Genomic DNA, 13,818 nt, shown 5'->3' with positions numbered 1-13,818 from the left:
TGGACGTCCCCTACTTAAAGTTGACCACTACAAGTACCTTGGCGTGTGGATCTCTCATGACCTCTCATGGTCAAAACACATAGAAGGAATGTGCAGAAATGCCTGCAAGCAGGTTGGTATAATTTACCGACAGTTCTATGGCCACTCGTCACTAGAATGTTTAAGACAACTCTACATCTCACTTGTGAGATCAAAACGGAATATGCTGCCCCTGTTTGGGATCCACACCAAAAAGCAAATTCTCACAAAATACAAAAGTTTGCCCTTATATGTGCACAAAACTTTGGAATAGGGACTACGACTCCCTATTAGATACTGTGGACCTATACCGTCCCTTTCCACAAGAAGATTGTACCTGAAACTATCATTATACCTTTACCAGGTAATAAATGGAATTCCCTGATCCACCACTGGAAAGAAGAGTATGCCCTCTTAATCAAGAGCACAAAAAATATACAGTTTGAAAGACCAATTTGCAGGACAAATGCATATGCGAACTCTTTTTTCCCAAAAGCAATATCTAGTCTATATGGAATGAACTACCACTCGAGCTGCAGGAAAGTACATCGATTTTGTCATTTAAGAGAATGTACTCCGTCACTTACATTAGTATAATATTAGTCTTTATCTTCACAATAATTATTGTAAGTACTATATACAGGGCACACATTAGGTTAGCATAATATGCTACTAGTGTATCCATGCATATTGCAGAATTATTATAAAAATTATAGGTGTTTTTACAGGCTAGCTGCATGAGTCGGTATCTCCATTGTTCATATAGCACCTATACATTTATAGTGAGAGAGAACTTCATCACATGCAGAGTTACAATGATCTTGCACGGCATACCTTTAAGTATCTGAAGCTTGAGCATAAATATGAGTTTTTTCTCTCGCATCAGGATGAAGTACAGTGTACGTTTGGCAATGGTCAGTAGCATTAAGTACATCACTCATGACTTCCTCTTTACTCGAGTCTGTGAATCCACTATCTCCAGTATTAAATCTTTTTAAGGTACCGGATTGCTCTAGTTCTTGTCCTTCCTCTTTGTCTGGCTAAAAAGCTTATCGTATTAGTTTATATACAGAGTTTGTATAGTAGTACCTGTGAGTTTGCAAGAACGTCGTACTGATTCTCCTCTAACTCTAGATCTGAAGGTGTTGGGGGAAGTGGCCTCTTCTTGATGCCTGCATGTATAATTATGTATCTACACAATGGCAAATGATAATTAACATACTTTCGGAAGATTTGTCTTGACTGCTACAGCTACTACTTAAGCTGGGTGTTGGGCTGGCACAGTCCAGTGAGTCAATACTTTCTTGAGGTAGTGACCTCGAAGCTAGCGAAATCTTGGGCTGAAGATTCTTCTCAACCACGGCTATTGCCTTTGTTATTTCACGTTCAACCTTACTGTATTGAGCATCACTGGAAACAATACTTTTTATTCCCTCTAGCTGATCCAAAAGTAAAGCTGTTACTTGCTGTATGCTCTGAAGTGTTGCTGTGATTTGCCCTAAGGCTAAGGCTTCCTGCCTACTCGATTTGCTTGCCTGGGTACAAGGCTTTTGATTCTTAATAAACTTCTCCAATTCTTTAGCTAAATCTTTTCTGTTGATGTTTTCCATCATCTTGGCCAATGGTTTTAGATTTGAAGCTGAAAACATACCCCTCTTCTCCAGCTCGATAAACACACTGGTTGGTTCCAGATCTGAGATAGTCAGCTCCAGTGTGAACAGAAGGTGGCGCATGTCTTTGTCTTTCATTTGCTGGCAGATCTTCTGGAACAAAAATGTCCTGTACGTATTATCTCTGAGAGCCATTTGCAACTTACTGGAGTCTATAGATTTATTTACCAGGATCTACAAGCTTCTCAGTTTACATATAATAGTTTAATATAGACAGATCCAACTCTGGATCCAACCAAGTGAGTACCTATAATTATATACAGTCATGCACACAGCTAGCCTCGAGACCAGGCCGATTAAAATATTTTAATCGGCCTGGATTCGAGGTTATGGCTTTACATGAAAAATTAATTAAATAAATAAAAAATGGTCGCTCTGGCTGGCTTTTATATCTACGCCAGAGTCTACGCATGCGCACCATGGCATATCAGGTGATCACAATCCTTCTCAACAATGGAGCCAGTGAATGAACCACCACTAACAAAGAAACGAAAAGGTGACTAAATATATCTATATAGGGAAAATCTTACATGTCTGAACAACTATCTCATTCCTCCTCCAGTGACCTTTGACCCTCTCTCCAGTCAACAAACACCCAGTGCTGGCAATGAACAACCAGAAACAACTGGTAGGTATAGGCATAGATAGTAAAGGAAAGGGATTGTAAACGCATTACGACATACGGCTCAATCCTACTTACTGATCTTAACCTCGATTACAAGCCCTTCATTGCGGCGTAAAATCGAGATATTTGAGCATAGAGAGTGTATCTCAAGCTCTGAGCCCTAAGCATGTCTAAGCTCATACTGTGGACAGTGTAGTGATAAGGGCTTTTCATGATAGTCAGTAAAAAAAAAGCTAGATCTAGTTTATTTACACATAAACATGACAAAATGTCTCACTTTGTGAGTCTTGACACTAATCATAAGTGTATACTGTACTTTAAGGGATGTCAAATGTTGTTATAATAAATTATATAATGTTTAAAGTGGTTGCAGAGAGAAACAAAAACTACAGTGTATACACACAAGTAAAAATAAACACGTATGTATACTTAATAATGAGGTGACAGGTGAGGTTACTAAGTGTCTTATGGCATGTCTTCCTAGATGCTTTTGTTTTGTTGAGAGAGGGTAGGATCTGGTTGAGGATGACTTGCTTACGAGCTTTTGCTTCACATCCTAAAAAGACATTAAATTTTATATAAATCACTGTAAAAAAACATGTATATAAATCATGTATGTAAATCAGTAGATGTCCTGATCACTCCAAAATACTAGCATGAGTACAAAACAAAACAAAACTAGAGCACTAAAGTGCAAACCCTCGGCTGGTAACATGATTATAAAGAAACCAGAAGAGTGATATAATGCAGTGTATATAGTGATGTTGTTATCATGTATGACGTGCACAGCAACTCAGGAGCAATAAAGAATGGAGGCATGCTGAAACATTTGAGACATTTAACATTTAACAGGTAGTGGTACTATAGATATATGCACTGTTGATTAGGATCACAGCAAAGAAGCCTGGAGTCTCAGAGAAGTATGGCTCCTGCATAGATCCCAGAGTCAGCTAACAGGGCCAGGGACAACAAACCAGTCACAATTCTAGCTTTCTATTGTAGTGACCCTTTTCCATTGTTCTTGGTACGGGATCAACTTAGCTGTAAATACGTAGGGTATCTCGAATAAAGGCCGCGTGTAGTTTGCTAGCTGCCACGTGCAAGTTCAAGCTTTTTTTTAGCTTTTGCTAGCTTTTATAGACAATGAAACTTTTACATCGAAATCTGCCACTATTTAAAGCAAGATATTGTTGTGTGAAGGCTATCTATGCTGCAAACGCAGCGCTATGGAATCCAGGTGAGTAGAGATACTCGTGACAAACAAACAAACCAACAGACTACTATACCCGTGGCCGCCCACGCGCGCCTCGGGTAATAACCTGCCAAAACATTATTGAGAAAAGGCACCCACAAAATTGTCACTATAACGACAATAATTTTGATTAAAACCAAGTATAACTCACTAATCTATGTATCATGCCTCTTATATTATCATAAACCACCTTATAGTTCAATTATGCCAGAAAAATATTTTTTCGTGCAATCAATCCTTGTTACCTCCTATTAAGTAATAATGCGCCTGCAAACAACTCACCCTAACTTTCAAGGTAGAAAAGCACTTTTTTGGGTGCATCTAAACTTTATGGTACCACTACCACTTGGCTTATGTTTTTATGTACCCAAACAGCTCACTTCATTGGCTTGAACGGTGAAAGAATGATCTTGAGGTCCAAAAAGATAGCTTAAAAAATAGCAAATGACCTCTTGACTAGCAATGAATAACATAAGTAGGTTTGTACCATCCAGACTCTTATTGAAAACATTGGTGCATGTGATGCGTTTCCAATCCCTTTCCTTTACTATCTATGGTATAGGAGACCCTATTTAGTATAGCCCACAACGATGATCATAATTATTATGCGTAGTAGATCTTACCTGTTTATTAGTTGAGCATGGCCCAACCCTGGACGCTCGAGCTCGCGTAGGGTTGAGAACCACTGCCATGTCGGGTTTGTGTCACTGCAAAAAATTTGCAGCCCAATCAGATTACAGCGTTCAAGTGCTGAAGGCGTAGCTCATTATACCTCGGTGCGCATTGTGTGTTTGTGTGTGTGTCTGTCTGTCTGTCTGTGTAGACTGCTGCTACAGCTGCTCAAGGATCAATGAAATGCAAGTACATGTAGTAGCAAGAGTTCACTAGGAAGAAAGAGTATGCAACTCCACTTAAAACCATAGGGGGCGTTTCTTCCAACCTACATCACAACCACATGCTGCTGTATAAACTATGAATAACATAGTGAGGATTGTGATAATGTTATTCATTTACAACTGCCAGTAGGATAGGCAATGAAAACATCCTGTTAATTTTATTCATTGCCTTTCCTGCAAGTTACGGTTACAACAGCCAGTATCTGTGCCGAGGTCTGGAGGAATGCTTTTTGTGTACAGTCTATTGGAGTTGCGTACTCTTCCTAATGAACTCTTGATAGTAGTTTCTATAGGCTTCTAGTCAATTTCGTGGATTTGCAAAATAATGCTTGAGTTATGGCTAACTTGGAATGCCATTACAACCTTTTCAGAAGAGTGCGTAGCAAAACTTGTCCATTAAGTGTTGCTACTCTACTTAGTAGTTAGCTATGCACTAAATGCTAGCTATTGGTACCTGCAAGAGTGAGAAGAGAGCTGCAAGGCTCTACTGACGCAGTAACCAGACTTTGTGTACTTTTGGCATCGTTTTTAGCATCAATCATGGTCGATCTTTTCCCACTCTTCGAGTTTCCTGTGATTAATAGATTAGCCTGACAAAAATATTCACATCGATCAGTGATATCATGTGTGTATTAGCAATAGCTAGTAGTGTTATGTAGCTTTGACCGAGGCCGCGATGCTTTCATTATGAACCAGCCAGTAAGTAGTATTTCTTTCAGTCAAATCTAAATGCAACAATAATAGAATCTTGACACACCAAGTCAAGTTAGAGCTAGTGGCAAGCAAAATTTACTCTTGTTGCAGCATTCTAACTGATCTTTGCGGTTACCGCCCACTATGATTAATCATAATTATTCATAGCCACACCCTAAATACCGGTTGCCAAACCCTGACATAGCAATGGTTCCCAACCCGCGTCCAGGGTTGGCGCCACGCCCAACTAGTAGTTTATGTGGATGATGTCAGATACACAACACCGGATGTTGGGAACGCCCTAAATAATTCTTAGCTAACCTGAACTCCTTCTTGCCACGCCTACTAAAATTAACATCCAGTGCCGTGTATTTGGCATGATGTACACCCTCAGATGCTCCAAATGGTTCCAATCAACTCCTTTACACTTCGAAGACCTCATCAGGTGAGTAATTTATTACCACGGGTATAGTAGTCGTTTGGTTTGTCGCGTGGGCGGCCACGGGTGTAGTAGTGCGTTGGTTTGTTTGTTTGTGTGTGACATGTGAGTCTACTCACCTGGATACCATAGCACTGCGTTTACAACATGGATAGCCTCCACACAACAAGTTATTAGTTTAATTGTGGCAGATTTCGATGTTACAGGGTTTTGCAGAATCTTTGCAATATCCACAAAAAAGCGTTTTGCGTTGAGCGTTCCTTATATGGTTATCTGTGGTCAACCATAAAGTTGTAGATCTTAGTCAGCATGTCAACAATGCACTATTCTACAAACAGTGATGGGATCAACTTGAAGATTCTCATGATAAGACAGTCCAAGCAGATGCACTATTCTCCATCTTATCCCAAATAATGCCTTGGTCAGCTTTTTTCACAAGAAAAAGCCATTTTGTTTTTGAATTTTGCTTCCCAATCAGACTTGGCATTTCACCACAATGTGTATATGACACCACAATGTGTAAACATTATATATCCATATAAGGAACGTTCTATACCCTCTATTTCAAAGATTCTGCAAAACCCTGTAAAGCTTTGTTGTTGTATAAAAGCGAGCAATAGCTAAGAAGCTTAAGCTGACAGCTAGCTAACTACACGCGGCCTTTATTCGAGGTACCCTACATATTTACAGCTGAAGTGATCCCGTACCAGGAACAATGGAAAAGGGTCACTACAATAGAAAGCTAGAATTGTGACTGGTTTGTTACTGACTCTAGGATCCTACTCCAGGAGTCATACGTACTTCTCTGATCCTCCAGGCTTCTTTGCTGTGATCCTAGTCCACAGTGCATATAATCTGTTCTCAAATGTTTCAGCATCTTTATTGCTCCGTGCTAAACAGCTCAGTCATACATCACTATACGCACTCCCTTATATCACTCTTCTGGTTTCTTTATAATTATGTTGATCACCAGCCGAGGGTTTTCACTTTAGTGCTCTAGTGTCTGTAATATGTGAGTCTATAGTCACCTGGATGCCATAGCACTGTGTTTACAGCATGGATAGCCTCCACACAACTCGCAGATTTCGATGTTAAAGCTTCGTTGTCATATAAATGCGAGCAAAACCTTAAACTTGCACGGTGCCTAGACGTGACCTTTGTTCGAGCATAGATAGAGTAGAGAGGGATTGGAAACGGAAGTGATTCACGTGATGTTTTACAATGAAGTCTACGTAGTGGCTCTGGGACCATCCGTGTATCTCCTCATAACTCCCGCAAAATCCTGGGAAACTTATTGTGTCCAAAGCATACATCTCAGAGCTACCCCCATTACTGAATAACATGCCCCCTGATAGTAGGTATCAATTGGAAACAAAGAAAATATAATCTCGATTTAGGTACACGGAGCGCTTTTTCATGCTTGTGTTCCTATAGTACCTTTGATATAGCTAAAGCTTTGTAACTAAATAGTGTCCTGTGTCCCAAATGGCCTCAAGTATTTGAGTAAGTTGATGTTTAGCAGCAGAACTGCTCGTAGACTTTTTACAGAGAGCAAAACAATTCTCATGAGTTATTCATGTTTAGCCCTCGTGTTAAAAAGTAAGCCTCGATTAAAACCGCGGAGATACACGGATGGTACTTCGAGGGTACTTCCGTTTCCAATCCCTCTTTACTCTATCTATGGTTCGAGGTAGATCTACGTATTTGCAGCTGAAGTGGTCCTTTACCGGTCTCTATTAAAAGTAGAATTGTAAGTTGTTGCTTCTTTACTCCGCTGGTTTTTATAGATTTATGTCAACAGCCGAGGGCTAGCACTTTAGTGCTCTAGTTTGTGTGACATGTGAGTCTACTCACCTGGATGCCATAATTATAGCACTGCGTTTGCAAATTTGCTGTGATTCTAGTCTACAATGAATCAACATGCCTCTAGCTCTTGTTACTTGCTGCTTAGCCAGCATTGTATAACACTCTTTTGGTTACTATACACCTGTAGCTGTAGATTTAGCACTTCAGTGCTCTAGTTACCCGAGGCGCGCGTGTGCGGCCACGGGTATAGTAGTCGGTTGGTTTGTTTGTCTGTTTGTCAACTTGCACGTTAGCAGCTAGCTATAGCTACACGTGGCCTTGACTACGTAGTTGCAGCTGAAGTGATCCATACCAGGAACAGGTCAAAAGTAGAATTGTGACTGGGTTGGTTGTTGACTGACTCTGGATCCTATACTTCAGCCTGGCAGGAGCCATACTTCTCTAAGTCTAAGACTCCAGGCTTCTTTGCTGTGATCCCGGTCTCCACAGTGCATGTCTCATGCATGCACGTTGTTAGTTTAGTTTTATTGCTTTTAAGTTGCTGTGCTAGTCATACATACTACATGCACTGCATTATAATTATACCGTACCCTCGCGAAAATAAGCCCATCTTGATAAACGCCCATCCTCTCTTTTGCTTCGAAGTTCTTGCACGACGGTATTTTCACTCGATTATAAGCCCACCCAGAATAAAGAGTTGAGCATGCGCAGTAGCTGAATGCCACATGTTCACTATTAATTTTAGTGAAGAAAGGAAGTTTTAGATAGTAGCTAGTAAGACTATACTCCTTGCTGGACCAAGATTAGACATAATTATAGCTTTCTCTTTATGGATCTGTTTGCCCTTGAAGATGTATGTATATGCAGGGAACAAGTAGTCCTATATGCTGAGAAAGGAAACACAAAGTCCAAGAAAGTTATCACATAGGCTAATTTTGCAAATTACCTTAATTGCCTTGATTTTCTGAAACATAGTACCTCAGTGGCGTATCCAGCTAGGGGCTCAGGGTGCTCAAGCACCCCCCTAAGCTATCATTAATTACTGTAACTTACTGGTTGCGTATCCAGCTAGATGCTCAGGGTGCTCAAGCACCCCCCTAAGCTTAACATTAATTACTGTAACTTACTGGTTACCTGGGAGCTGAGCAGCACTAGCAGAGCGAGCTAAACTGAAGCCAAGCTAGCATGCTAGGGTGCATGGGATTTGTACTAGCTTTTATATACACGATGATTGGAGACCACACCTTCAAGTATGCAAGTATTTCAAGACAGTGACCCAACCACCATCAGAGGACGAATCTGATCACACTCTACCTGGTAAAAATACTTTACAATAATTGTAATAAGAATCCTTAAAATTAACGTCTATATATGGTTTCGATATAGATGTTCTTGGTGATAGCACTAGCCTCTCCATAGTTCCATCAATTATGGTGGGCCTCTCGGCAGAAGATTATAGCTACAAAGTCAGCCAAATATTTGACCTGTACAAGGATGACCTACCATCACCAACCTGCATCGAGAGCGAGCTACACTGCAGGCAGATGAAGTGGGAGTATTACTGTAAGGACCATGGAGATGTAGCCTTCCACGAAGTCCTACTGTTACTCTCAAGCACGCCACGACCATGTTTCCCAATATCTGGTTAGTGTATTGTACAATCTGCCTGTCACTAGCTGCTCAGCAGAGAGATCTTTCAGTGGTCTAAAAAGAATTAAGATGGCAGTATGATCATCTATGACAACAGAACGACTATAACTGGACTATCACTTCTACACATACACCGTGACATACCTGTAAATATTGATGTAGCTATATATAGATGAGTTTTGTAGGCGTCATCCAAGAAGGATGCAGATGGTAGATCTGCTTGAAGATTGATTGTCTTTGTCCTATTGTAAATCAAGGCGTGTCTATTGTCATGCGCAGTAACACTAATGTAGGCGTGGCTTCCCGAACGATGGGCGTGGGCGTACGCCAACATTTTTAGCGGAAAGTTTCTGCTACATCTGACATCGACAAGTAACACTTCTTCATGTTCATTCTCTTGTCATGCTTCAATCATACTCATGCATGCATTAGTTTATAACATTGTTGTTGTCAATGAGATGTTCATACTATATGTAAAGACAATAAAATTAATTAATAAAGAACTGAGAATTGTCACAGAGCAACGTGTAAACCTCGATTTGATGGTGGGGTATATTCGAATGAAAACTCACCGTTCGCGATTAAACGCCCAGTCCCCTAATATAAGCCTAGAATTCTTGCAGAAAAAGGTGGGCGTATTTTTACAAGGGTACGGTATCACTCCTCTGGTTTCTTTATTATCATGTCACTGTCCGAGGGTTTGCACTTTAGTGCTCTAATTTGTCTGTTTGTAATTTGTGAGTCTGCTTACCTGGATGCCATAGCTTACCCTTCACACAACAAGTTGTTAGTTTTAATAGTGGCAGATTTTCCATGTTAAAGCTTCGTTGTCGTATGAAGCTAAGAAGCACGTTGGCTAGCTCTACATGCGACCTTTGTTTGAGGTATATCTATATCCGACTAGAAAAACATTTGCAATGTGAAAAATTGCTAGGATTGGCCAGGGGAACCACAAAAAAGCGTGGAAACAAGAAATCAGACGAGAGCATAACTCCAATCCGTTACGTCAATTTAATCACATGTACTGGTAGTTCCCCATATTTTCCCAGCCAATATGCCACGCAATTTTTACTGGTGGAGTGATGACCAATCCCTATATATTTATCCCATTTTGGAAAGTGCGGGCACATAATCATGATGATTTGTGACGAATTGATGTTCCTAATTGTAAAACCAGTAGGTACACACAGTCCATCCATGCGTAGTAACATACACGGACCGTACTGGTGACCTGCATGGAATGATGTGGTGGATGGAAGCTGGTAGATGGATCTGGAACACAGTCTATTATTATACTATGTATTGTACATGTTCATGACGTTGTAACGGATTGGAGTTATGCTCTCGTCTGATTTCTTGTTTCCACGCTTTTTTGTGGTTCCCCTGGCCAATCCTAGCAATTTTTCACATTGCAAATGTTTTTCTAGTCGGATTCCCTTTCTTTTTCAGTACAGTTTACGTATCATGACATGCATAAGTGGAACGTCAAGAGACAGTACAGAAGTTCAAGAAGAGAAGACAGGACTATAATCAGATATCTTCTAGAATATCTCTGGACTAATAATTATTAATGAGTAATATTGCTTGATATGTTGAATTTGTGAATCAGTATTAAATGACAGCCATTAAAAGAGCATGATATCTGGTTATCTAGCCAGTGCATGTCAGTGCATGCCTGTCAGAGAAAGGGAGCTAGAGCTGAGCAGTGTGAAGAAAAGCAACACCTCTAGGCTCATCAGGCTCTGGAAAAGCACTGCTGATTTAGGCGCACGGTTTATTAGCCACGCCTATCAATTGCCACAATGAATTGAGTCATTAATTAAAGATGGCGGAATTGTCTAGGTAAGAGAAATAGAGACTGAGAGGTCATCTGCCTCGTGGAAGCAATCGCAAATCTGAAGAAGCGCTTTGTAATCCAGGTTGTAGTCGTTTGGAAACCCTGTGCAGAATGTCCTGGAGATGGCTGTACTTGGAGCAAATGCTGGGCAAGAAACTTACTCACTTACTTACTTACTTAGTCAGTCAGACAAAGAGCGGTGAAACTTCGAAATAGTGCAATTTTTAAAATGACAATATTCATTCATTAAAATGTTGATGGATTATGAAATGAGAGATACAAAGAGAGAAAAGGCTAAATAAACTATCTGTCCAGCCAGTTCCTTGATGTGGCCTTTCCCTGTAGAGATAGAACAGTTTGAACATGAGTCAAAATAATTGAAATATTGCTAAACACGGGCAAACCCACTGCCAATCCTATGTAAAACCTACTGGTTTTACTAATATTTGCAGTTGAAGTGATCTTTTACCGGTGTCTATTAAAAGTAGGTTGTTGCTTACTATTGTATACTGCTCTAGTGTAACGTATCCATCAGTTGTACTGCATTTAATCAAAAGAAATCATATTATATTCTAGACACGCCACCCATGATTCTATAGTATATCTGCTTCTCCCATGAATTTTGCCGAGTACACTGCTATAATTATATGGAGTTGCTTTCCGTTCAAAGTATACACCCTTGGTTTAATGTCAATACGGTATACAGTATAGTATGTTACCATGATCTGTTCACCGTAACCCCCCTTAGTTAATGAAATGTGCTGGGGTAGTCTGTTACACTGTATTTCATTCTATTTCAGAAGCAAAGGCCGTCAATGAATCATCAAAATCTGAGCAAGTCCTTAATGAAGCCATGAAGGCTGGATTTGTCCGTGTGAACACTACTAATATCTTATTCTTTGGAATGGCCGGTACTGGTAAAACCTCCACTAAACATCTCCTTCTGGGACTTCCTCCTCCTCAAGATCGAAATAGCACTCCATTAGCTAGCACAGCAGAGAGGATACGTATTAATAGACAAATTCGTGACACTACAAAGCTGAAAATGGTAGCTCAAGAAGATCCCTCAAGAACATGGAAACCAGTGACTAGTGATGACCTACAACGCATTGTTGCTGATGCTATTAAATATTATGTATCCAGCTCAGATCCTAACTCTGAATTATCTGCTATCCCACAAGAACTCAGCATTGCTCTAAAGCAACTTGAAGCTATCAATGAATCCGATATGGAAGTTGACACAATTCGTTCAGCTGGAGCTGGAGCACAAGAAAGAGAAAGGAGTAAATCTCTCAACACTGTTTCGAATGTAATGGCGAATATTAAGCGGTTTTCTGATTATGATCATACTGCTGTTCAAGAAAAGTTTGGATCTCATTGGATCTACATGATCGATAGTGGTGGCCAACCACATTTTCATAATCTACTGCCACTCTTCACGCCGAAGATTTCTGTAGCTCTGTACATTTTTCGTCTCTGTGACTACCTAGACGACCATCCGCTGATTGAATACTACAAGGACAATGAGCCAGTTGGTGAAGGTTTCAAGTCACATCTCTCAGTTCTCGATAACTTCAAATATCTCGTGCAATCAATTCAATCTCACAGTGAAAACTGCAAGCTGATATGCATTGGTACTCACAAAGACCATCAATCTGAATGCAAGGAAACATTATCTGACAAGAATAAAACTTTGTTAAATTTTGCTGACAAGGAGGATTGTATTAAGAAGTCGACAATGTTCTTCAATTTGCGGAAAACAGATGTCATATTTCCTGTGGATTGCAAGCACTGCGATTCTGACAGTAAGGATGTGGCACAAACAATCCGTGCATATATTCATAAACTCTCTCAAAATCTGAATATAAATAATGAAGTCCTGGTCCCTTTGTGGTGGTTTGTTTTGGAAATTATAGTCGAGAAAGTTTCTAACGATGAAAACAGACAAGTTTTAAGCAAGACCGAATGTGTAGAAATTGCAAAAGCGTTACATAATTTTCACGAAGATGCACTTTGTGAAGCTTTAAAATTCTTCCATGAGCATCACATCTTTCACTACTATCCTGCTATTCTTCCAAATGTGGTATTCTGTGATACTCAAGTGCTACTTGATAAGGCAACGGAACTTGTCGAGTTTGCTGCATACTCGCGAGGAGGTAACACTTCAATACATGGGCTACGAAACTTTACTGATAAAGGAATTATTACCATTGAACTTTTATCTCATAAGAATTTTGAAAAACATTATGTCGATGGACTTTTTGCACCCACTCATCTCATTGAAATATTCAAGCACTTACTGATAGCCACCCCATTTGGTATATTCTCGCGAAGGCAAGATAAGCGTTTCTATATGCCATCACTTCTATCCTTGCTCCCACCAACTCAAGTCAATGACAAACGAGCTGAATTGCTTAAGACTGGTTTGATCCCACTCGTTTTACACTTCAAAACTAACTGGCAGTGCTGTGGAGTGTTTTGTTGTCTCCAAGTGTACCTGATTAAAGAATGTGAATGGGAAATTGAAATGGAGGATCATCAGCCGAGTAGAAACTTTGTACAATTGATTCATCAAAAGCGAAACTGTACTATCACGCTAATTGACGGGTTTTCAATCCTTGAACTTTATTCCAGCAATAATCAAAAAAAAATACTGTTGTTGATATATGAAAATATTCACTCTGGTCTTCGATCTGCTTACAAAGCCCTGAAATACACGTATAAGGATCCTGATGTCGCATTTTTGTGTCCCTGCGTTTCGCAATCCATCTCTAGTCCAAGTCCCCAAGTGCCCCACCACCCAGCTCGTGTTCTGGCTGAGGATGATGTTATGAGGTGTACTCTATGCAAGAAGATGACGTATCAGCTAGAAGACGGTCACAAAGATTGGCTCTCTGCTTGTAAACTGGAAGGTGAGATCACACTTATGATA

At 40.1% G+C, this 13,818-nt stretch overlaps 1 protein-coding gene across 4 annotated transcripts in view; it reads left to right on the top strand.

Annotated features, from left to right (window-relative positions):
- Window positions 1-2,044: 2,044 nt before the first annotated feature.
- The window catches only part of LOC135348600 (uncharacterized), a 31,727-nt gene continuing 19,953 nt past the window's right edge, over window positions 2,045-13,818 (top strand). For 2 of the 4 annotated variants that reach the window (XM_064546869.1, XM_064546867.1), the window contains exons 1-4: window positions 2,045-2,184; window positions 2,251-2,316; window positions 5,549-5,599; window positions 11,687-13,798. In XM_064546869.1, coding sequence (XP_064402939.1) covers window positions 2,142-2,184; window positions 2,251-2,316; window positions 5,549-5,599; window positions 11,687-13,798 — 2,272 coding nt within the window. In that variant the 5' untranslated portion in view covers window positions 2,045-2,141. Of the gene's footprint in view, window positions 2,185-2,250; window positions 2,317-5,516; window positions 5,600-11,686; window positions 13,799-13,818 lie in introns of all 4 variants that reach the window. The other 2 variants (XM_064546871.1, XM_064546870.1) reach the window with 2 other exon arrangements.

The sequence above is a fragment of the Halichondria panicea genome, chromosome 15 (assembly GCF_963675165.1).
Source record: "Halichondria panicea chromosome 15, odHalPani1.1, whole genome shotgun sequence".
Lineage (NCBI taxonomy): Eukaryota > Metazoa > Porifera > Demospongiae > Suberitida > Halichondriidae > Halichondria > Halichondria panicea.
Note: the sequence above shows the minus strand (reverse complement) of the source record. Positions and strands in the feature narration are given on the sequence as shown.